The 23,132-nt window shown below is 51.8% G+C and overlaps 1 protein-coding gene across 1 annotated transcript; it reads left to right on the top strand.

Annotated features, from left to right (window-relative positions):
* Positions 1-3,304: 3,304 nt before the first annotated feature.
* zfpl1 (zinc finger protein-like 1) lies at positions 3,305-22,803 on the top strand. The gene is made up of 7 exons (XM_072245651.1): positions 3,305-3,494; positions 7,204-7,315; positions 12,989-13,182; positions 17,114-17,180; positions 18,144-18,302; positions 20,254-20,395; positions 21,899-22,803. The coding sequence occupies exons 1-7, from the start codon at positions 3,393-3,395 to the stop codon at positions 22,089-22,091; spliced, it is 969 nt and encodes a 322-aa protein (XP_072101752.1). The 5' UTR covers positions 3,305-3,392; the 3' UTR covers positions 22,092-22,803.
* The last annotated feature ends 329 nt before the right edge of the window (positions 22,804-23,132 follow it).

Raw genomic sequence — 23,132 nt, 5'->3', positions numbered from 1 at the left:
TAGAGAGGGTGAATGCAAGCAGGCTTTTCCCACTGAGGTTGGGTAGCACTTCAACCAGGGGTCATGGGTTAAGGGTGAAAGGTGAATTATTTAATAAATAATTAATTAGTGTGCCCACTTTGTGAATAAATGATTAAGGGGGAGCAGGTAGTGAGATTAATGAATACCCTGCCACCACTGAGGTCCCATCACTGGGACAGTGAGCTGTGCTGTGCACTACGTTCACTGTGAATTATATTTTATTAATCCATTAATCTATTTTGCATGGTGTGTGTGATATACCTTGTGGATGCACCGTGGTTTGGAGGGACGTTGTTTCCTTTGGTTGCGCACATGTACAGTCAGATGACAATAAACTTGAAATTGAACAATCTCCCTCGTTATGATCTTCCACTTTATCGTCTGTCTGCACTGCACTTTCTCTGGCGCTGTTACACTTTATGCTGCATTCTGTAACTGTTCCCCGTCAACACACTGTGCAAGGATTTGATCTGAATGAACGCTATCAGAATCGGGTTTAATATCACCGGTACATGTTGTGAAATTTGTTGTCTTTATGGCAGCAGTACAATGAAAAAAAGTGAACTGCAGTAAATATATATATAGTGCAGAAACAAAAATAAAAAAGTAGTGAGGTAGTGTTCATGGATTCAATATCCATTCAGAAATCAGATGGTGGAGAGGAAGAAGCTGTTCCTGAATCGTAGAGTGTGTGTCTTCAGGCTCCTGTACCTCCTCCCTGATGGTAGCAATGAGAACAGGGCATGCAACACACACAAAGTGCTGGAGGAGCTCGGCAGGACAGGGCATGATCTGGATGCTGAGGGTGCTTCATTGGAGAAAGCTTTTCACTGTATAAGTCCATAAGATTTCAGAGCAGAATTAGGCCATTTGGTCCATCGACTCTGCTCTGCCATTTCATCATGGCTGATCCATTTCCCTCTCAGCCCCAATCTCCTGCCTTCTCCCCATATCCCTTCATGTCCTGATCAGTCAAGAATCTATCAAACTCTGCCTTAAATATACATAAACACTTGGCCTCCACATCAAATTCCACAGTCTCACCACTCTCTGGCTGAAGAACTTCCTCTTCATCTCCATGCTAAAAGGATGTCTCTCTATTCTGAGGCTGTGCCCTCTGGTCCAAGACTCTCCCACCATAGGAAACATCCTCTCCACGTCCACTCTATCTGTGTCCTCTGGTCCTAGACTCCATCACTATAGGAAACATCCTCTCCACATCCACTCTATCTGTGTCCTCTGGTCCTAGACTTCCCCACTATAGGAAACATCCTCTCCACATCCACTCTATCTGTGTCCTCTGGTCCTAGACTCCCGCACTATAGGAAACATCCTCTCCACATCCATTCTATCTGTGTCCTCTGGTCCTAGACTCCCCCACTATAGGAAACATCCTCTCCACATCCACTCTACCTGTGTCCTCTGGTCCTAGACTCCCCCACTACAGGAAACATCCTCTCCATATCCACTCTATCTGTGCCCTCTGGTCCTAGACTCCCCCACTATAGGAAACACCCTCTCCACATCCACTCTATCTGTGTCCTCTGGTCCTAGACTCCCCCACTATAGGAAACAGCCTCTCCACATCCACTCTATCTGTGTCCTCTGGTCCTAGACTCCCCCACCATAGGAAACATCCTCTCCACATCCACTGTATCAAGGCCTTTCCACATTCAATAGGCTTCAATGACGTCCCGCCTCATACATCTGAATTCCAGTGAGTAGAGGTTCAGATACTCTTCACAGACAATCCAGGAAACATTTTCGTGAACCTTCTCCAATGTCAGCACATCCTTTCTAAGATCAGGGACCCAGAACTGCTCACAATACTCCAAGTGAGGCCTTGCCAGTGCTTTATGAAGCCTCAACATTACACCCTTGCTTTTATATTCTAGTCCTCTTGAAATGAATGCTAGCATTACATTTGCCTTACTCACCACAGATTCAACCTGCAAGTTAACCTTTAGAGAATCCTGCACAAGGACTCCCAATTCCTTTGCAGCTCGGATTTTTGAATCCTCTCTGCATTTTGGTACATGTGACAATAATAAAGCAAAAATCCATTTGAACCCTTTCAACTTCTTCCATCTGGAGACGTTGTAAGATTTTCTACGCCCGCACTTCCAGACTGAAAAACGGCTTCTTCCCCAGAGCTATAATTGCTCTGGACCAATTGATCAAGCATCATCCATAAATTTGTTATATTGCTACTTTAATACTGGATTTATGGCTGTCATGCATCTGAGTTGCGCTTTTGTACTGCTGGACATTGCTTGTACTGGCTGGTTACTAGATTTAATTTATTGTTTTTATATTTTATTTGTTGTTTTTATATTTTGTTTGTTGTTTTATAGCTTTGAGTACGAGAGTTGCAAACTCATTTTCGCTGTATTGGTGCATGACAAATTGTAATGACAATAAAGATATTTCATTTCATTTCAGCCTGCACGGGACACCAAATCAGTGCTGTTAGTGGGATCTTGCTGTGCTGAGATAGCCTGGACAGACATTACCGTTTAGCAGGGAGTTCCCCCGCCCTATCCCTCTGGACATCTCAGTCTGCTTTCAGCTCCGTCACGGGGCTATTGCACAGGATCAAAGTAAGCTGAAGAGAGTTGCGCGCTTCGTTCTACCATGGGCTCTGCCCTCCAGGACATCCGCCAAGAGCGATGCCTCAAAAAGGCAGCATCCATTATCAAGGACCTCCATCACCCAGGACATGCCCTGTTCTCATTGATGCTGTGAGCGATCCAGGAACAGCTTCTTCCCCTCTGCCATCCGATTTCTGAATTTACGTTGAAGCCATGAACACTGCCTCACTGCAACACACATCAAAGTTGCTGGTGAACGCAGCAGGCCAGGCAGCATCTCTAGGAAGAGGTGCAGTCGACATTTCAGGCCGAGACCCTTCGTCAGGACTGTACCTCTTCCTAGAGATGCTGCCTGGCCTGCTGCGTTCACCAGCAACTTTGATGTGTGTTGCTTGAATTTCCAGCATCTGCAGAATTCCTGTTGCTCACTATTTTTTTTCTTTTGTTGTTCTCTTTTTGCATATATGTATGTGTTTCTTATTGCAATTTATAGCTTATATTCTGTATTGTAATCTCAGAACAACAGATTTCACGACATACATCCGCTACATGAAAGCTGATCTGATTCTGTTGAGGTGGAGAGCAGAAGCCTAGGATCTAAAATACCTCGGCCACTTTGCCGCCTGTGGGCAGAGCGGGAGGGAAGGTGACGGCGGACGGACCGGAACGTCATCAGTTTGCGCCGACACCCGGAAGAGACGTGGCAGCAGTGGCGGCGGCGGGGACAGTGGGAGGGAGAAGGCAAGGGAGAGGTGGCGGTGGAGGGGCCGAGTGGACGCCATGGGACTCTGCAAGTGCCCGAAGCGCCGCGTCACCAACCTCTTCTGCTTCGAGCACCGTGTTAATGTGTGCGAGCACTGCCTGATCTCCAAGCACAGCAAGGTGGGCGGCGCGACGGGGACCCGGTGGGAGGGATCCCGTGACCCAGTGTGGGAGAGATCCAGCGGTTCGGTATCCCAGTGTGGGAGGGATCCAGTGACCCGTGACCCAGTGTGGGAGAGATCCAGCGGTTCGGTATCCCAGTGTGGGAGGGATCCAGTGACCCGTGACCCAGTGTGGGAGAGATCCAGCGGTTCGGTATCCCAGTGTGGGAGGGATCCAGTGACCCGTGACCCAGGGTGGGAGAGATTCTGATCCAGCGGTTCAGTATCCCAGTGTGGGAGGGATCCCGTGACCCGTGACCCAGTGTGGGAGAGATTCTGATCCAGCGGTTCGGTATCCCAGTGTGGGAGGGATCCAGCGGTTCAGTATCCCAGTGTGGGAGGGATCCAGTGACCCGTGACCCAGTGTGGGAGAGAATCTGATCCAGCGGTTCAGTATCCCAGTGTGGGAGGGATCCCGTGACCCAGTGTGGGAGAGATCCAGCGGTTCGGTATCCCAGTGTGGGAGGGATCCAGTGACCCAGTGTGGGAGAGATCCAGCGGTTCGGTATCCCAGTGTGGGAGGGATCCAGTGACCCGTGACCCAGGGTGGGAGAGATTCTGATCCAGCGGTTCAGTATCCCAGTGTGGGAGGGATCCCGTGACCCGTGACCCAGGGTGGGAGAGATTCTGATCCAGCGGTTCAACATCCCAGTGTGGGAGGGATCCAGTGAACCACGACCCAGTGTGGGAGAGATTCTGATCCAGCGGTTCAGTATCCCAGTGTGGGAGGGATCCCGTGACCCGTGACCCAGGGTGGGAGAGATTCTGATCCAGCGGTTCAACATCCCAGTGTGGGAGGGATCCAGTGAACCACGACCCAGTGTGTGAGAGATCCAACAATTCAGTATCCCAGCGTGGGAGGGATCCAGTGAACCATGACCCAGTGTGGGAGAGATCCCAGTGGATTTGCATCCCAGTGCAGAAGAGAGTAAACAGTGATCCAGTGTAGTAGGATTGAGTAATCCACTGTGTTAGGAGTGTTGTGATCCAGTGTCGTGGGGATCCGGTGGTTCAGTGTGTCAGGAGACCGACTGTGGTCCAGTTCATGATTTCGCCAGTGATCCAGTGAGTTAGAGGTCACGTTAGTGATTGGGAGGTGATCCAATGAATTGGGGATCCAGTGACAGGGGTCAGTTAGGTGACCTTGGCGGTGATCCGTGAGTTAGGGGACCCACTGGTGGTCTAGTTCATGAGGGAGCTGGTGTATGTAATGCTGGGAATTGGGCCTGAGTTATAAGGAATGATTGAATAGGTTGGGACTTTATTCCATGGAGTGTAGGAGAATGAGGGGAGAGGAGAGATTTGATAGAAGTATACAAAATTCTGAGGGGTACAGATAGGGTAAATGCAAGCAGGCTTTTTCCGCTAAGGTTGGGTGAGACTACAATCAGAGGTCGTGGGTTAAGGGTGGAAAGTTTAAGGGGAACATGAGGGGAAACTTCTTCACTCAGAGGGTGGTGAGAGTGTGGAATGAGCTGACAGTACAAGTGGTGGATGCGAGCTCGATTTCAACATTGAAGAGACGTTTGGAGAGGTACATGGATGGGAGGGGAGGGATATGGAGGGCTGTGGTCCCGTGCCGGTCGATGGGAGCAGGCAGTTTCAATGGTTCAGCACAGACTAGATGGGCAGAAGGGCTTGTTTCTGTGCTGTACTTCTCTGTGACTCTGTGTATTTGGGATCAGGTCAGTGGGTCTGGGGTTAGCCATCCAGAGTGTGAGGTGTCTGGCTGGGATTGTTTAGACCGTCGAGTCAGTACGAGAAGTCCAGCTCATAACTCAGTTCATTGTTATGTTGTAACAGTACTGTTCACCCTGTGAAAGGTAAAAAAAAATCTTTCAGCTGGAGAGATTGCAAAGGAGATTTATGAAGACTTGAGGGACTGAGTTATGGGGAGAGGTTGAGAGGCTGGTGCTTTATTCCCTGGAGTTTATGGGACTGAGGGAGTGACCTTATAGAGGTGTATAGCACCATGAGGGACACAGATAGGGTGAATGTGAACAGTCTTTTCACCAGGGTTTGAGAATCAAGAACCAGAGGGCACAGATTTAAGGTGAGAGGGGAGAAATTTAATAGGAACCTGAGGGGCAACTTCTTTGCCCAGAGGGTGATCAGTACATGGAACGAGCTGCCAGAGAGCGGCACCTGGACAGGTACACGGATAGGAAAGGTTTAGAGGGATATGGACAGGTACATGGATAGGAAAGGTTTAGAGGGATACGGGCAGGTACACGGATAGGAAAGGTTTAGAGGGATATGGACAGGTACACGGATAGGAAAGGTTTAGAGGGATATGGACAGGTACACGGATAGGAAAGGTTTGGGGGATACGGACAGGTACACGGATAGGAAAGGTTTAGAGAGATACGGACAGGTACACGGATAGGAAAGGTTTAGAGGGATATGGACAGGTACACGGATAGGAAAGGTTTAGAGGGATACGGACAGGTACACGGACAGGAAAGATCTAGAGGGATATGGACAGGTACACGGATAGGAAAGGTTTAGAGGGATACGGACAGGAAAGGTTTAGAGGGATACGGATAGGAAAGGTTTAGAGTGATACGGACAGGTACACAGATAGGAAAGGTTTAGAGGGATACGGACAGGTACACGGACAGGAAAGGTTTAGAGGGATACGGACAGGTACACGGATAGGAAAGGTTTAGAGGGATACGGACAGCTACGCGGATAGGAAAGGTTTGGAGGGATACGGACAGGTACACGGATAGGAAAGGTTTAGAGGGATACGGACAGGTACACGGATAGGAAAGGTTTAGAGGGATACGGACAGGTACACGGATAGGAAAGGTTTAGAGGGATACGGACAGGTACACGGATAGGAAAGGTTTAGAGGGATACGGACAGGTACACGGATAGGAAAGGTTTAGAGGGATACGGACAGGTACGCGGATAGGAAAGGTTTAGAGGGATACAGACAGGTACACGGACAGGAAAGGTTTAGAGGGATATGGACAGGTACATGGATAGGAAAGGTTTAGAGGGATATGGACAGGGACACGGATAGGTACATGGATAGGAAAGGTTTAGAGGGATATGGACAGGTACACGGATAGGAAAGGTTTAGAGGGATACGGACAGGTACGCGGACAGGAAAGGTTTAGAGGGATACGGACAGGTACACGGATAGGAAAGGTTTGGAGGGATACGGACAGGTACATGGATAGGAAAGGTTTAGAGGGATACGGACAGGTACATGGATAGGAAAGGTTTAGAGGGATATGGACAGGTACACGGATAGGAAAGGTTTAGAAGACAGACCCTGTGCTTAATGTTATTGGTCCGTATAATGGTTGGGAATCTTTGATTTAGAGGGACAAGGCTCAAGCATGCCGTACTGTGCAATAGTGTGAGGCACCCCAGCTGTAGATAGGTGCATAACCTAGACTTCTGCACAGTTCTGTAGGCCAGTGGAACTTTGTCGGCATGGATGAGATGGGCCGAAGGGCCTGTTTTAATGCTGGGTGTCTTTGTGGTACTATCTCGGGGTGTTTGCATGGAATGAGCCTTGGAAAGGATCGGAGGGATCCCGGAGGTTGTCTCCGTGACGATCAGGTGCGCGCCCTTGTTGGTGGGAGGATTGTGCCGGAGACCTGCGGGATTTAACCTGTCTGCCTCCCTCCCCCCCCCCCCCCCCCCCGCGACAGTGCATCGTTCAGTCATACCTCCAATGGCTCCAGGACAGTGACTACAGTCCCAGCTGCCGGCTCTGCAGTGCGCCACTCGCCGAGGCCGACACGGTCCGGCTGGTCTGTTACGGTGAGTGCTGCTCTCCCCTGCTCAGCTCGCGTGCTTTCTCTCTCTCTCTCTCTCTCTCTCTCTCTCTCTCTCTCTCTCTCTCTCTCTCTCTCTCTATCTGCCCCCCCCCCCCGCCCCACCCCTCTCAGGTGAGCGGCAAAGGTGACTGAATGAAGGCTGGTCCAAACTGCACAGGGAGTCATTGCAAGTTTCAAGTTTGTTTAATGTCATTTCCAGTACACAAGTGTAAAGGAGATCAAAATAATTGAATTGACTTTATTTCTTACATCCTTCATATACCTGAGGAGTAAAAATCTTCAAGTTACGTCTCCGTCTAAATGTGCAAAGTGTAATTTATAGTAATTTATAATAAATAGTATGTACAACAGGACAGTCAATATAGCATAGAAATACAGTTGTATCAGTGTGAATTAATCAGTCTGATGGCCTGGTGGAAGAAGCTGTCCCGGAGCCTGTTGGCTCTGGCTTTTACACTGCAGTACCATTTCCCGGATGGTAGCAGCTGGAACAGTTTGTGGTTGGGGTGACTCGGGTCCCCAATGATTCTTCAGGCCCTTTTTACACACCTGTCTTTGTAAATGTCCTGAGTGGTGGGAAGTTCACACCTACAGATGCGCTGGGCTGTCCGCACCACTCTCTGCAGAGTCCTGCGATTGAGGGAAGTACAGTTCCCATACCAGGCAGTGATGCAGCCCATCAGGATGCTCTCAATTGTGCCCCTGTAGAAAGTCCTCAAGATTTGGGAACCCTCACTGAACTTCTTCAACTGTCTGAAGTGAGAGGTGCTGTTGTACTTTTTTCACCTCATAGCCGGTACGTACAGACCACGTGAGGTCCTCGGTGATGTGGATGCCGAGGAACTAAAAGCTGTTCACCCTCTCAACCCCAGATTCATTGGTTGTCTCCACTCCTCCTGTCGTCCACAACCAGCTCCTTTGTTTTTGCGACGTTGAGGGAGAGGTTGTTTTCTTGACACCACTGTGTCAGGGTGATGACTCCTTCTCTGTAGGCTGCCTCATTATTATCTGAGATTAAGCTAATCAGTGTAGTATCGTGAACAAATTTAATTAGCAGATGTGGAGTAACAATTAGCAAATTGTTATTCCACGTCTGATGCAGCACCAAAAAACACAGTAAGATAAAGAACACAATAATAAAAAACCCACAATAAATATGAATACATCAGGTAGCTGGTAAGACCATAAGATATAGGAGCATATTTCGGCCTATTGAGTCTGCTCTGCCATTTCATCATGGCTGATTCATTTCCTCTCAGTCGCAATCTCCTGCCTTTTCCCCGTATCCCTTCTACCTTGACTAATCAATAATCTATCAAACCCTGCCTTAAAGAAAAGACTTGGCCTCCACAGCTGCCTGTGGCAAAGAATTACACAGATTCACCACTCTTTGACAAAAGAAATTCCTCATCTCCGTTGTAAATGGACGTCCCTCTACTCTGAGGTGTCCCTTCTGGTCTTAAGACTCCCCCACTACAGGAAACATCCTCTCCATGTCCACTCTATCACAACCTTTCAATATTCGAGAGGTTTCAGTAAGGTTACTCTGCATTCTGAATTCTCCTGCAGTATCCCAGAGCCACCCAAATGCTCTTCATAGGAGAAGCCGTTATGGACACAGGTTGATTGTATGCCCATAAAGTGACACTTATCACAGGACTGTCGTACATTAGGTGACTGGCAGGAAATGATAAAGTATTCTGGCATCTTTCCCTTCCTTTCTAGTCCCGAAGAAGGGTCTCAGCCCTAAACATTGACTGTGTACTCTTTTCCATAGATGCTGCCTGGCCTGCTGAGTTCCTCCAGCGTTTTGTGTGTGTTGTGATGACAAAGCCAGTGGTGGTTGGGGGTGTGTGGAGAGGTGGGCTAGGTGTTGAAGAGGGGACCTCCGGTGGTCAGGGTCAAACATGGATGTTCCATCCTAGCTGTCTACGCAAGCCAGGGCAGTACAATATGGAGAGCAGGCTGTGGCTTCCCCTCTCCACGCAGCTGATGAACCCAAAGGAACGGCAGAGACCGGTACAGTTTGGCACCAGCGGTGTCGCAGGAGTAGCTAGTTAGCTTAGGACTGCAGCTCCGGATTTTTCCCTTGGGTTCACTCCCAAAGCCTTCCTTGTGGGTGGGTATAGCGGCAAGGCAGCGGAGGTTTGAGATCAGAGTTTTCCGAGATGAGCTGCCGACCGCGGCTGACAAGCCCCGTCTACCCGGAGCGACTGGTTTCTAATGTGCCAGGAACCTGCCTTTGCCCCTTCTGTCAGTGGAAACGGTTCCGCTCGCTTCAGTAGTTAAGCCACACGTGAAGGCCAGGAGCTGGACCGAGTTGTCGGAGGCGGTTTGAGGCGCACGTCATTGGGGTTATTTTATAGGTAGTGGGAGCTTGTCTCCATTATCACCACTGCAACTGGATGATCAGCCTTACTGCTCGGGGGAAGCAACTGTTTTTGAGTCTGCGGGTCCTGGTGTGGCTGCTACGTTGCCTCCTCCCTGGTGGGAGTGGGACAAACGGTCCGTGTGCATACACCCCGAGAGTGCTGCTAACAGGCTGGGTTTCAACAGGCCGGAGCACTGTGTGCATCACAGGTAGACGTGTTTGTCCAGAAAGCTTTTGGCCCATTGGCCTTCGTAAATCAAAATACTGAGTGCAGGAGGTGAGATGTAATGTTGAAATTGTATGAGAGATTGGTGAGGCCTAATTTGGAGTGTCGTGCGCAGTTTTGGTCACCTACCTGCAAGAAAGATGTAAATAAGTTTGAAAGAGCGCAGAGAAAATTTACAAGCATGTCACTGTTTCTGGAGGGCCCGAGTTCCAGGGAAAGACCGAATAGGTTAGGACTGTATTCCCTGGAGTGTCGGAGAATGAGGGGAGGAATACAAAATTTGAGGGGTATAGATAGGGTAAATGCAAGCAGGGTTTTTCCACTGAGGTTGGGTGGGACGACAACCAGAGGTCATGGGTTAAGAGTGAAAGGTGAGGAGTTTCAGGGGAACATGAGGGGGAACTTCTTCACTCAGAGGGTTGTGGGTGTGTGACGTGAGCTGCCAGCACAAGTGGTGCATGCGAGCTCGATATTGATGTTTAAGAGTAGTTTGGATAGGTACATGGATGGCAGGGGGTGGAGGGCTATGGTCCCGGTGCAGGTCGCTGGGAGTAGGCAGTTTAAATGGTTCAACACAGACTAGATGGGCCGAAGGGCCTGTTTCTGTGCTGAACTTTTCTATGCTCTAACTCTGACCACTGGTGCTGTCGGTGTTACGTACCCTGTAACTGGGTTGCCAAACCAGCAGAAATGGATCACTCAGTTGGAGTCTAGATTACTAGAACTAAGTAAGTTTTATTAAAGAAACAAGCAACACAGTATTCTAATCAAAAGGATAATAAATGCAACAGATCAGCAATGATAAACACACATGTACACAGAATTAGGATAACAGGATCAATCAAGCTCTATCGTCGTCTAGGGGTAAATGACCAGTTTCAAAGTGACGCAAAGTTCAGTTCAATTGAATTCAGTTCAGTTCACAGTAATCACTGCCGTGGGAGATGGACAGTGGGGGGAAGGAGAGAGAGAGCAAAACGAATGAATATTCAAACAGCTTCCACACACAGACCTTCGATATTCTTCGCAGTCAGCTTTCGGGTGAGCCCTTTGTGATGTCTTCTGAGGTCACCGACCGTGACCCCTCCATTTCCAGATACGATCGTTTCTCTGCGGTGAACCTGTCACCCAGGCAAGAGCAGACACACACACCAGGTTCCCGCCGATCGTACCTTTCCACGCTGTGCGTCTATGGCTTGGTCCCGCGATCAGCCTTCCAAAACTTCCCACCGACTTGTGGGAGACGCACCGCTTCCAGGGTCTCGTTACCTCGGGGTGTCATGTGTGTCTTGCCTTAGCGAACCTGTCGCTTTTTATCCCCTTGCTGGGGTATCGCCTGTCCATCACTTCAAACAGTTCAGGGTTCAAAGGGGGAGCCGATCTTGACAGCTCTCCTTCCGTTAAACTCTCCCGTCCCTTCATTAACATCTCCAAATGCTGCTACATTGTTTTCCTTATCTCTCTTTCTCCTGAAGACAGGTGGCAGACCAACTGCTGATCCCACTGGTGCCAGCACAGGACGGCTAACATCTTAGTCCATGTGTACTCTCGTCACACGGCGTATAGTTTGCACGCTCTCCCAGTGACTAGCGGTTTCCCAACTTCGTCCCACATCCGGAAGATTGGCTGACCTGAATTCCCACCGCCCCCCACCCCTCCTCCAGGGTGCAGGGTAGAATCTGGAGAGGTTGGACAGGGAAGGGAATGTGATTAGTGTGGGGGCTCAGGGGTTAGCACAGCCGGAGTGGGCCAGAAGGCCAGTTCCTGACTGGCACTGGAGGACGGCAGAGGGAGTTGGGAGAAGGTTCAGAGGTTGATCCCTGTGACGAACTGGTGCCTGAGGAAACCAATCGATCAAAGAGAGTTGATCTCACTGACAAAGGGTCGAGCTAAGCTGCAGAGAGTTGTAAACTCAGTCAGCTCCATCATGGGCACCAGCCTCCGTAGTATCCAGGACACCTTCAAGGAGCGATGCCTCAGAAAGGCAGCGTCCATCATTAACAACCCCCATCACCCAGGACATGCCCTCTTCTCATTGCTACCATCAGGGAGGAGGTACAGGAGCCTGAAGACACACACTCAACGATTCAGGAACAACTTCTTCCCCTCTGCCATCCGATTTCTCAATGGACATTGAACCCATGAACACGACCTCACCACTTTTTTATTCCTATTTTTGCATTACTTATTTAATTTAACTATTAAATATATCCATTTACTTACTGTATTTCAGTTTTTTCCATTATTATGTTTTACATAAGACAGCAGGTTTCACAACAAATGCTGGTGATATTAAACCAGATTCTGATTACCAGAGGGAGATGCCGCACAGGGTGACAGGGTGGTTAAGAAAGTGTGTGGCGTGTTGGTTTTCATGACCCGGGGGAATCGAGTTGCAGAACAACAACATTCAAAGTAGGTGGAATGTATTCTGTCTGGAGATCTGTGACCAGGGATCCATGGTATTCCATACAGATCCGTTCTCGGCTCTCTCCTCTTCCTGATTTTTATAGATGACTTTGAGAATGTGTTTTTTGCAGCAGCAGTACAGTGCAATACACAATAATAGAAAAAATGTGAATTACTGTAAGTATATTTATATTAAATTAAATAATTAGTGCAAAAATAGAAATAAAAAAGTAGTGAGGTCGTGTTCATGGGTTCAGTGTCCATTCAGAAATCGGACGGCGGAGGGGAAGAAGCTGTTCCTGAATCGTTGAGTGTGTGTCTTCAGGCTCCTGTACCTCCTCCCTGATGGTAGCAGTGAGAAGAGGGTATGGCCTGGGTGATGGGGGACCTTAATGATGGACGCTGCCTTTCTGAGGCATCGCTCCTTGAAGATGTCCTGGATGCTACGGAGGCCAGTGCCCGTGATGGAACTGACTGAGTTTACAACTCTCTGCAGCTTATTTCCATCCTGTGCAGTAGCCCCCTCACTCCATACTAGACAGTGATGCAGCCAGTCAGAATGCTCACCCACCCCGATCTCTGGGGCCGGAACAGCGCAGTCGCCGAATGTAACTGTATTGTGTCCTTTCTTTCTCTTGGTTGCCACTCAGACCTCTTCCACTGGTCGTGCCTGAACGACTTGGCGTCACGGTTACCGAGGAACACAGCGCCGGCCGGATACCGGTGCCCGAGCTGCAGTGGGCCCATCTTCCCCCCAGACAACATGGTCAGTCCGGTGGCCAGCGTGCTGAAGGAGAGGCTCACCACCGTCAACTGGGCCCGGGCCGGCCTCGGCCTCCCACTGGTGAGGAAGGGTTGTGTGCGCTGGGGGTGGGGTCACGGGCGCCAGACTGGGTATAGAGTCGAACCCCTAGAGCTCTGTGCCAGAGTCGTGTTTGTCAGTCTCTGTGCGTGTATCTGTAAGACCTTAAGACATAGGAGCAGAATTAGGCCATTCAGCCCATCAATTCTGCTCTCCATCATGACTAATTTATTATCCCTCCATTCTCCTGCCTTCTCCCTGTAACCTTTGATGTCTCTTTGTAGGGGTGTGTGTGTGTGTGTGTGGTGTTTCCAATAGTGGAGGAGTCTAGGACCAGAGGACACAGATAGGGTGGATGTGGAGAGGATGTTTCCTATAGTGGGGGAGTCTAGGGCCAGAGGACACAGATAGAGTGGATGTGGAGAGGATGTTTCCTATAGTGGAGGAGTCTAGGACCAGAGGACACAGATAGAGTGGATGTGGAGAGGATGTTTCCTATAGTGGGGGAGTCTAAGACTAGAGGACACAGATAGAGTGGATGTGGAGAGGATGTTTCCTATAGTGGAAGAGTCTAGGACCAGAGGACACAGATAGAGTGGATGTGGAGAGGATGTTTCCTATAGTGGGGGAGTCTAGGACCAGAGGACACAGATAGAGTGGATGTGGAGAGGATGTTTCCTATAGTGGGGGAGTCTAGGACCAGAGGGCACAGATAGAGTGGATGTGGAGAGGATGTTTCCAATAGTGGAGGAGTCTAGGACCAGAGGACACAAATAGAGTGGATGTGGAGAGGATGTTTCCTATAGTGGAGGAGTCTAGGACCAGAGGGCACGGATAGAGTGGATGTGGAGAGGATGTTTCCTATAGTGTGGGAGTCTAGGACCAGAGGACACAGATAGAGTGGGTGTGGAGAGCATGTTTCCTATGGTGGGGGAGTCTAGGACCAGAGGACACAGATAGAATGGATGTGGAGAGGATGTTTCCTATGGTGGGGGAGTCTAGGACCAGAGGGCACAGCCTCAGTATAGAGGAACGTCCATTTAGAACAGAGATGAGGAGTAATTTCTTTAGCCTGAGGGCGGTGAATCTGTGGAATTCGTTGCCACGGATGGTAGTGGAGGCCGAGTTGTTGGGGATATTTAAACAGAGATCAATGATTCTTGTTTTGTCAGGGCGACAAAGGTTACGGGGAGAAGGGAAGAGAATGGTTGAGAGGGATGATAAATCAGCCATTATGGAATAGCAGAGCAGAATCGATGGGCTGAATGGTATAATTCTGCTCCTGTGTCTTATTGCCTCAGAGCTGTGCACAGCTGTGTATGTGGGTGTGTGGATCTGTGCATCGGTGTGTGAGTGTGTGTGCACGCGCTTGCGTGAGTGTGAGCTGCACTCTCGGAGGGAGCAGGGGAGTACGTGGTGCCGGTGTGGAGAGGGGTTCGCTCTGAGCTTGTGGGTGCAGCGGCTCCTCGGGGTGACACTCCGGAGCCGCGTTGGCAAGCTCAGGCGGATGCTGCCTGCTCTCACACCGAGGTGGAGGCAATTTCTCATCCGGACAGCTACTGCGTTCACATACAGACGCTCAGCGAGATTGGCCATAAAGTAACTTGTCTCTCAGAACACGCACATCCTCGTGCACACAGACATGCATACGCGTGTACTCGTATACACACACACACACACACACACACACACACACACACACACACACACACACACGCATACGCATACCCAATGCACACGCATGAACACAGAGACACCCAGACGTGCAGAGAAAGATGCAGGCGTGCAGGCGCATACAGAGACACAATCTGATAGCCACCTTCCCCCCCTACTCCACACACAATCCAAGCGGCAGGAGGATTTCAGAAAGGGCTGAGTTGAGGTGGAAGTTTTCGGTTCGCTCAGAGTCAGGTTTAATATCTCCATATACCTTTACCGCAGCAGTACAATGCAATACTTAATAATAGAGGAAAAAACTGTGAATTACAGTAAGTATATATATATTAAATAGTTTAATTTAACAAGTAGTGCAAAAACAGAAATAAAAAAGTGCTGAGGTAGTGTTCATGGGTTCAATCTCCATTCAGAAATTGGATGGCAGAGGGGAAGAAGCTGTTCCTGAATCGTTGAGTGTGTGTCTTCAGGCTCCTGTACCTCCTCCCTGATGGTAGCAATGAGAAGAGGGCATGTCCTGGGTGATGGGGGTCCGTAATGATGGACGCTGCCTTTCTGAGGCATCGCTCCTTGAAGATGTCCTGGATACTACGGAGGCCGGAGCCCGTGATGGAGCTGACTGAGTTTACAACTCTCTGCAGTTTACTTCGACCCTGTGTAGTAGCCTCCCATTCCCCCCCGCCCCATACCAGACGGTGGTGCAGCCAGTCAGAATGCTCTCCACAATACTTCTGTGGAAATTTTCGAGTATTTTTTGGTGACATATCAAATCTTATATATTAAATGTATAAGATGATGAGAGGCATTGATCGTGTGGACAGTCAGAGGCTTTTTCCCAGGGCTGAATTGGCTAACACGAGGGGGCACAGTTTTAAGGTGCTTGGAAATAGGTACTGAGGGGATGTCAGAGGCAACTTTTTTCACACAGAGAGTGGTGGGTGTGTGTGGAATGCAACACCAGCGAAGGTGGTGGAGGCAGATCCAATAGGGTCTTTTAAGAGATTCTTAGATAGGTACATGGAGTTTAGAAAAATAGAGGGCTATGCGGTAGGGAAATTCTAGGCAGTTTCTAGAGTAGGTTACACGGTCGGCACAACATTGTGGGCCGAAGGGCCTGTAATGGGCTGTAGATTTTCTGTTTTTCTTTTTTTTTTCTCAAATTCCTAATGAAGTATAGCCACTGTCTTGCCTTCTTTGCTGCATGGATATGTTCGGTCCAGGTTAGATCCTCAGACATATTGACACACAGGAACTTGAAACTGCTCATTCTTTCCACTTCTGATCCCTCTTTGAGGACTGGTGTGTGTGTGTGTGTGTGTGTGTGTGTGTGTGTGTGTGTGTGTGTGTGTGTGTGTGTTCCCTCTCCCTACCCTTTCTGAAGTCCACGATCAGCTCTTTGGTGTTACTGACGCTGAGTGCCAGGTTGTTGCTGTGACACCACTCCACCAGCTGATCTGTCTCGCTCCTGTACGCCCTCTCGTCTCCATCTGAGATACTGACAATAGTTGGGTCATCAGCAAATTTGAGCTGTGCCTCGTCACACAGTCGTGGGTGTAGAGCGAGTAGAGCAGTGGGCTAAGCACACACCCTTGAGGTGTGATTGGCTGAACACCCTGTCTGTGTCGTCAAACTCAGAGACACGGGGAGGTCAGGCGGGTGTGTGTTTGCACTCACACCGACAACCGAGTGTGTGACACCGCCACCCTCCTCACTCCCCACCACCGGGGATAGAGACCACATGAGTAACACACGTGAAATGCTGGAGGAGCTCAGCCAGTCAGGCAACATAGACCGTTGAGGCCCTTCAGCAGGACTGGCGAGGTGCCAGGATAAGAAGGTGGGGGACCAGCAGGAAGATGATAGATGGAGCCAGCTGGGGGAGAGGGGGCATGAAGTAAGAAGCTAGAAGGTGATAGGCAGAAGAGGTGAAGGGCTGAAGAAGGAGGTGTCTGATAGGAGAGGAGAGTGGACCTTGAGAAAAGGAAGGAGGTGATAGGCAGATGAGGAGAAGAGGTAAGAGGCCAGAGTGGGGAATTGAAGAAGAAGGAGGGGGGAGGAGGAAAGTACTGGAAGTTTGAGAAATTGAGGCTTTTGCCATCAAGTTGGAGGCTACCAAGGCAGAACGTGTTGCTCCTCCACCCTGAGTGAGGACTCGTGGCAGGAGGAGGAGGCCACGGACCCTGCGAACAGTAGGTCGTGAACCGGACCCCCTCACCCCCGATGCCTCAGACTCACCGTGCCCCATTTTGTGTTCTCTCCCCCCCCACCCCCACCACCACCACTTTGCCCCTCCCTGCAGGTGGAAGAGGAAGAGACGTCAGCGGAACAGGGGTCGCTCGACACCACCGACTGGTCCAGTTTCTCTGGCAAGTACAGGGGTGGGGGGAGAGAGATGGGGTGCAGGGTGGGCAGATGGTGTTCTGTCACAGAGCTCATGGGTGGGGGGGGTGGCGTGAGATGTTTGTATTTGTCTGCCCCTCCGCACCACCCTGCCCCTCCCTCCACCCCTACTCTTTCCCACTCCTTTGACTATCCCCTCTTCTTCTCCCTCTCTCCCCCACCCTTTCCCCATCGCTCCCCTCCCCTTCTCCATCTCTCCCCCTTTCCCCATCTCTCCTCTCTACCTTCCCACTACTCCACATCTCCTACCTCTCCCCCAACTCCCCGATCTTCCCCGCAAACTCACCCCCACCCATTCCTTCTCCGCGCCTTTACCTCCCACCTCCCGTTCCAAAAGACCATAAGATAAAGGAGCAGAATTGGGCCATTTGGCCCATCAAGTCTGCTCCACTATTTTATCATGGCTGATCCTCTCAGCCCCAATTTCCTGCCTTCTCCTCGTATCCCTTCATACCCTGACTAATCAAGATCTATCAGCTTCTCCTTTAAATATACCCAATGATTTGGCTTCCACTGCCATCCGTGGCAATGAATTCCACAGATTCACCACTCTCTGGTTGAAGAAATTCTTCTTTATTTCCATTCTGAAAGGACACCCCCCCTATTCTGAGGTTGTGTTCTCTGGTCTTAGACTCCCCCACCATAGGAAACGTCGTCTCCACATCCACTCAATCGAGGCCTTTCACCATTTGATAGATTTCAACGAGATCCCCCCCTCATTCTACTGAATTCTAGTGAGTACAGGCCCAGAGCCATCAAACGACAAGCCTTTCAATCCCTGAGTTATTTTCGTGAACCTCATTTGAACCCTGTCTAGTTTCAGCACATCCTTTCTAAGATAAGGAGCCCAAAACTGCTCACAATACTCCCGCTCCGCCTGTGCTCACCGGGTTGACACCCTTGCCCTCTGCTTCCACCCCCCCCCGCAGCTCCCAACGTGGATGAGCACTCGGCCAGGACCCCCGCGTTCCCCTCCGACGGCAGCTTCTCCTCCCTGCAGGAGTACGCGGACGATCCGGGCGGCGAAACCAAGGCACCGCGTTCCCAGGATGTGCAGCCCGGGAGTGAGTCGTTCTCCGTGAATGTGGGTGAGTCTGAGAGAGCCGGGCATGGGCTGGTCCCGCTCACCCGCTCTCCTAGCTCGGCGGCACCGTAGCGCAGTGGTTAGCATAACGGCACAATGCTGTACGGTACAGTCAACGGTTCGATTCCCACCACCGTCTGTACGCTCTCCCCGTGACCGCGTAGGCTTTCTCCCACAGTCCAAAGACGTACCGGTTAGTAGGTTAACAGGACATTATAAATTGTCCCATGATTAGCTAGGATTAAATCAGGGGTTTGCTGGGCAGGGCAGCTCATGGGCTGGAAGGAACTACGCTGGAGATTTTTAATTTAAAAATGCCCCTCCAACGTCCCAGTGAGGACCGCTGAGAAAATCGTTGGGATCTTTTTCTGTTGGGTTCTAATATCCTTGATCCGAGGTTCTTTCGGAAGTCAGGGAAGAGGCACAAAACCTGATGCTTCACTGTTGTTTTATGAAGTGTTGATAAAACAAAGGAACGTTGGACCGACAGTGATGGGGGTCTACTCAGATAAAGGACCATAAGGTGTAGGAGCAGAAGTAGGCCATTCGGCCCATCGAGTCTGCTCCACCATTCAATCATGGGCTGATCCAATTCTTCCAGTCATCCCCGCTCCCCTGTTTTCTCCCCATACCCTTTGATGCCCTGGCTAATCAAGAACCTATCTATTTCTGCCTTAAATACACCCAATGACTTGGCCTCCACAGCCGCTCGTGACAACAAATTCCACAGATTTACCACCCACTGACTAAAGTAATTTCTCCACATCTGTTCTAAATGGACGTCCTTCAATCCTGAAGTTGTGCCCTCTTGTCCTAGACTCCCCTACCATGGGAAATAACTTTGCCATATCTGATCTGTTCAGGCCTTTTAACATTTGAAATGTTTCTATGAGATTCCCCCCTCATTCTCCTGAACTCCAGGGAATACAGCCCAAGAGCTGACAGACATTCCTCATACGGTAAACCTTTCATTCCTGGAATCATTCTCGTGAATCTTCTCTGAACCCTCTCCAGTGTCAGTATATCCTTTCTAAAATAAGGAGCCCAAAACTGCGCACAATACTCCAAGTGTGGTCTCATGAGTGCCTTATAGAGCCTCAACATCACATCCCTGCTCTTATATTCTATACCTCTAGAAATGAATACCAACATTGCATCTGCCTTTTTAATAAGCTGTAGGTCATCGAGGCGCAGCTCCAGATCCCTAACACGGTCTCTCAGGAGATGCATCTCGGTGCACTTGGCACAGTTGTGGCCGTCTGGGAGACTGGAAGATTCCCAGGATTCCCACATCCGACACCCAGAGCAAAGTACTAACCCTACAGGCATGCTCTCTATTCCTCAAAAAAAAAATGCAAGGAGAAAAACAAGATCCCGTTACCCACTTACCTCGCCGAAGCGCGAATGAGCCAAAGCCCTCCCACTCTGCCTCAGACCACTCCATCGATGACCGCTCCGCTAGGCAGTGTCTCCCTTTTATGCCTGACCCTTCCCTGCTCTCTAACTCACGATTGGTGCTCCCGTTATAGTCAAGAGAGAGAGAAGAGAAATAAATGTTGGGCTGTCAGAGATGGAGGTCTACTCAGATAAAAGAGAGAGAGAGAAAGTGACGTTGGACAGACAGTGATTGACGTCTATTCAGCACCAGGGGCTCCTGCGCCACTCGGCCCATTCGAGACCTACCCACCTCCGTAGCAGCAAGGATGGACTGCGATGGGGAAGGCAGCAGTGGCTCGGGACCACTCGCCAGTACCCCAGGGAGGCTGTGGGTCGCGGGATCGGCCAGGGGCAATGGGAGATGGTCCGAGTGGGAGGGGATGACGGGAGCGTCCGGCTTTATCTGCACCGATCCCCTGTCCGGCTCCATCGCTCTCACCTACCCTGCTGATGCCTCGACCTGCAGCCATTACATAACCACCTCCTCCCCCTCCCCATCCGCCTTCCCTTCCCCACAGGGACGGCCCAGGCTGCCTCGCCCAGGAAGGTGTACGATACCATCGCACAGGACACCGCGAGGTCGACCGCCACACAGCTCGATTTCGACGACGACAAGTACAGGAGGCGGCCGGCACTCACCTGGTTTGCCCGTTGGGTCAGGTAAGTACCGAGATGCGGGCGGGGCAGGGACTCAAGATGGGGGGCAGCCACCTCCTCACCATCCCATCACACACTCCCGGGGTCAGACACAGAGTGAAGCTCCCTCTACACCATCCCATCACACACTCCCGGGGTCAGACACAGAGTGAAGCTCCCTCTACACTGTCCCATCACACACTCCCGGGGTCAGACACAGAGTGAATCTCCCTCCACACCGTCCCGTCACACACTCCCAGGGTCAGACACAGAGTGAAGCTCCCTCTACACCACCCCATCAAACACTCCTGGGGTCAGACACTGAGTGAAACTCCTTCTACACTGTCCCATCACACACTCCCAGGGTCAGACACACAGTGAAGCTCCCTCCCCACCGTCCCATCACACACTCCCGGGGTCAGACACAGAGTGAAGCTCCCTCTACACCGTCCCATCACACACTCCCGGGGTCAGACACAGAGTGAAGCTCCCTCCGCACCGTCCCATCACACACTCCCGGGGTCAGACACAGAGTGAAGCTCCCTCCGCACCGTCCCATCACACACTCCCGGGGTCAGACACAGAGTGAAGCTCCCTCCACACCGTCCCATCACACACTCCAGGGGTCAGACACAGAGTGAAGCTCCCTCCACACCGTTCCATCACACACTCCCGGGGTCAGACACAGAGTGAATCTCCCTCCGCACGGTCCTATCACACACTCCCGGGGTCAGACACAGAGGGAAGCTCCCTCTACACCATCCCATCACACACTCCCAGGGTCAGACACAGAGTGAAACTCCTTCAACACTGTCCCATCACACACTCCCGGGGTCAGACACAGAGTGAAGCTCCCTCCACACCGTCCTATCACACACTCCCGGGGTCAGACACAGAGTGAAACTCCCTCTGCACCGTCCCATCACACACTCCCGGGGTCAGACACAGAGTGAAGCTCCCTCCACACTGTCCCATCACACTCTCCCGGGGTCAGACACAGAGTGAAGCTTCCGCTGCCCCTCCCCTCCCCTGTCTGTGCTCCCCCCGCCCTGGGGCCTATCTCGCTCGTCTGTGCTCCCCCCGCCCTGCGGCCTATCTGGCCCGTCTGTGCTCCCCCCACCCTGGGGCCTATCTGGCCCATCTGTGCTCCCCCGGCCCTGGGACCTATCTCCCCCCGTCTATGCTTCCCTCCGCCCTGGGGCCTATCTCCCCCGTCTGTGCTCCCCCCGCCCTGGGGCCTATCTGGCCCGTCTGTGCTCCCCCGGCCCTGGGACCTATCTCCCCCGTCTATGCTTCCCTCCGCCCTGGGGCCTATCTCCCCCGTCTGTGCTCCCCCCGCCCTGGGGCCTATCTCCCCCGTCTGTGCTCCCCCGGCCCTGGGACCTATCTCCCCCGTCTATGCTTCCCTCCGCCCTGGGGCCTATCTCCCCCGTCTGTGCTCCCCCCGCCCTGGGGCCTATCTGGCCCGTCTGTGCTCCCCCCGCCCTGGGACCTGCCTCCGCACCTCTCACCCTCTGCCTCTCGCAGGAACGCGACGGGATCGGGACCGAAGAGGCGCTCGCTGACCCGGATGCAGCGTCTGTTGCTGCTGCTGGTGCTGGGCGTTCTGGCCTTCCTGACGCTCTTGGTGGTGATGTCACGGCTCGGGCGCGCCTCGGTGGAGAACGATCCCAGCTGGGACCTCATGCAGAACCCCCACATCCAGGTGGGGGCTGAGTAGAGCCCTCTGAGCGAGCTGCGCCTGTATGGGAGTCTGCGGGAGGGGCCGTGCTCCTCGCCAGCCGCTCTGCTTCTCTGGCTCAACTGGTAAATGGGCCCAGAATTCTCTCCCCCACCTCCCCTGTACTCATTTCCCTCCGAGCCAGCTGTTAAACGGTACCCCTCCCTCGAAACTATGCCCTTCCCAGCGAGAGCACTGGTGGTTTGAGACTGCGGGATGAGCCTGGGTTCGGAGATCCAAGTCTTAGCCTCGTCCTTGGAGGAAGAGGTTTTCCGCAACGCTTCCCCTTGTGGAATAGCCCGCCCTCTCCGGCACACCGCGAGTCCTGGTCTCCCCTCCCCTCCCCTCCCCTCCCCGGCCGGTAGTTGAGGAAAATGTTCCAAACAAGAAGACGAAGCTGTAACAAACAACGCACTTTATTCCCCCCCCCCCAAACCTGCTGAATTTCGATCGCCGTGACCCTTCCCACGGCTGCGGGGGTGGGGTACAGTCCCCGAACTGATTCAGAGGTCGAGGGTCATAGGCTGCAGGTCTCTGCCAGGTCCCAGACAACAGAGGAGTGGGCGCGTGTCGGCGGAGAGGGGGGGGTCAGTAGACCTCCGCCCGAAACTTCATGATGAACAGCTCGAACCAGGTCCGACCGGCGAAGAGGCTTAAATTCAGGACTGCCGGGTGTGGGGAAGAGGGAACGGGAGAGAGGAGAGGGGCAGACGGTGGGAGGGAGGGTGGAAAAGGGACGAGCAGTGGGGCGGGGAGGGAGAGGAGTGTAGGCGAGACGGAGGAGGAGGGGGGAGAGCGATGACGGAAGAGAGATGGGTGAGTGGGAGAGAGGGTTCAAGGGCGAGATGGTGGTTGGGGGAGGGAAGGGAAGGGGACAGAGAGACTGCGGTGAGCAGACACGTTGCAGGCAGGGGAGGGGATCGGTTGTCCTCCTCCTGTGAGACCCTCCCACTGGGACAGCCCCCCTGCACCCCGCTGCCTTCAGCCTCCACAGCCGCCCTGACAGGCTCGCCAGCCAGACCGTGCCGAAGTGGCCCATCC

The sequence above is a fragment of the Mobula birostris genome, chromosome 28, assembly GCF_030028105.1.
Source record: "Mobula birostris isolate sMobBir1 chromosome 28, sMobBir1.hap1, whole genome shotgun sequence".
Lineage (NCBI taxonomy): Eukaryota > Metazoa > Chordata > Chondrichthyes > Myliobatiformes > Myliobatidae > Mobula > Mobula birostris.
This window is presented reverse-complemented; position numbering and strand designations above follow the sequence as displayed.

Excerpts from the sequence above, each read along its gene's own strand:
- zfpl1 (XM_072245651.1), top strand. The coding sequence starts at position 3,393 with ATGGGACTCTGCAAGTGCCCGAAGCGCCGCGTCACCAACCTCTTCTGC. Across the intron at positions 13,183-17,113 it reads CCGGCCTCGGCCTCCCACTG|GTGGAAGAGGAAGAGACGTC; the intron begins GTGAGGAAGGGT and ends CCCTCCCTGCAG. Across the intron at positions 17,181-18,143 it reads CGACTGGTCCAGTTTCTCTG|CTCCCAACGTGGATGAGCAC; the intron begins GCAAGTACAGGG and ends CCCCCCCCGCAG.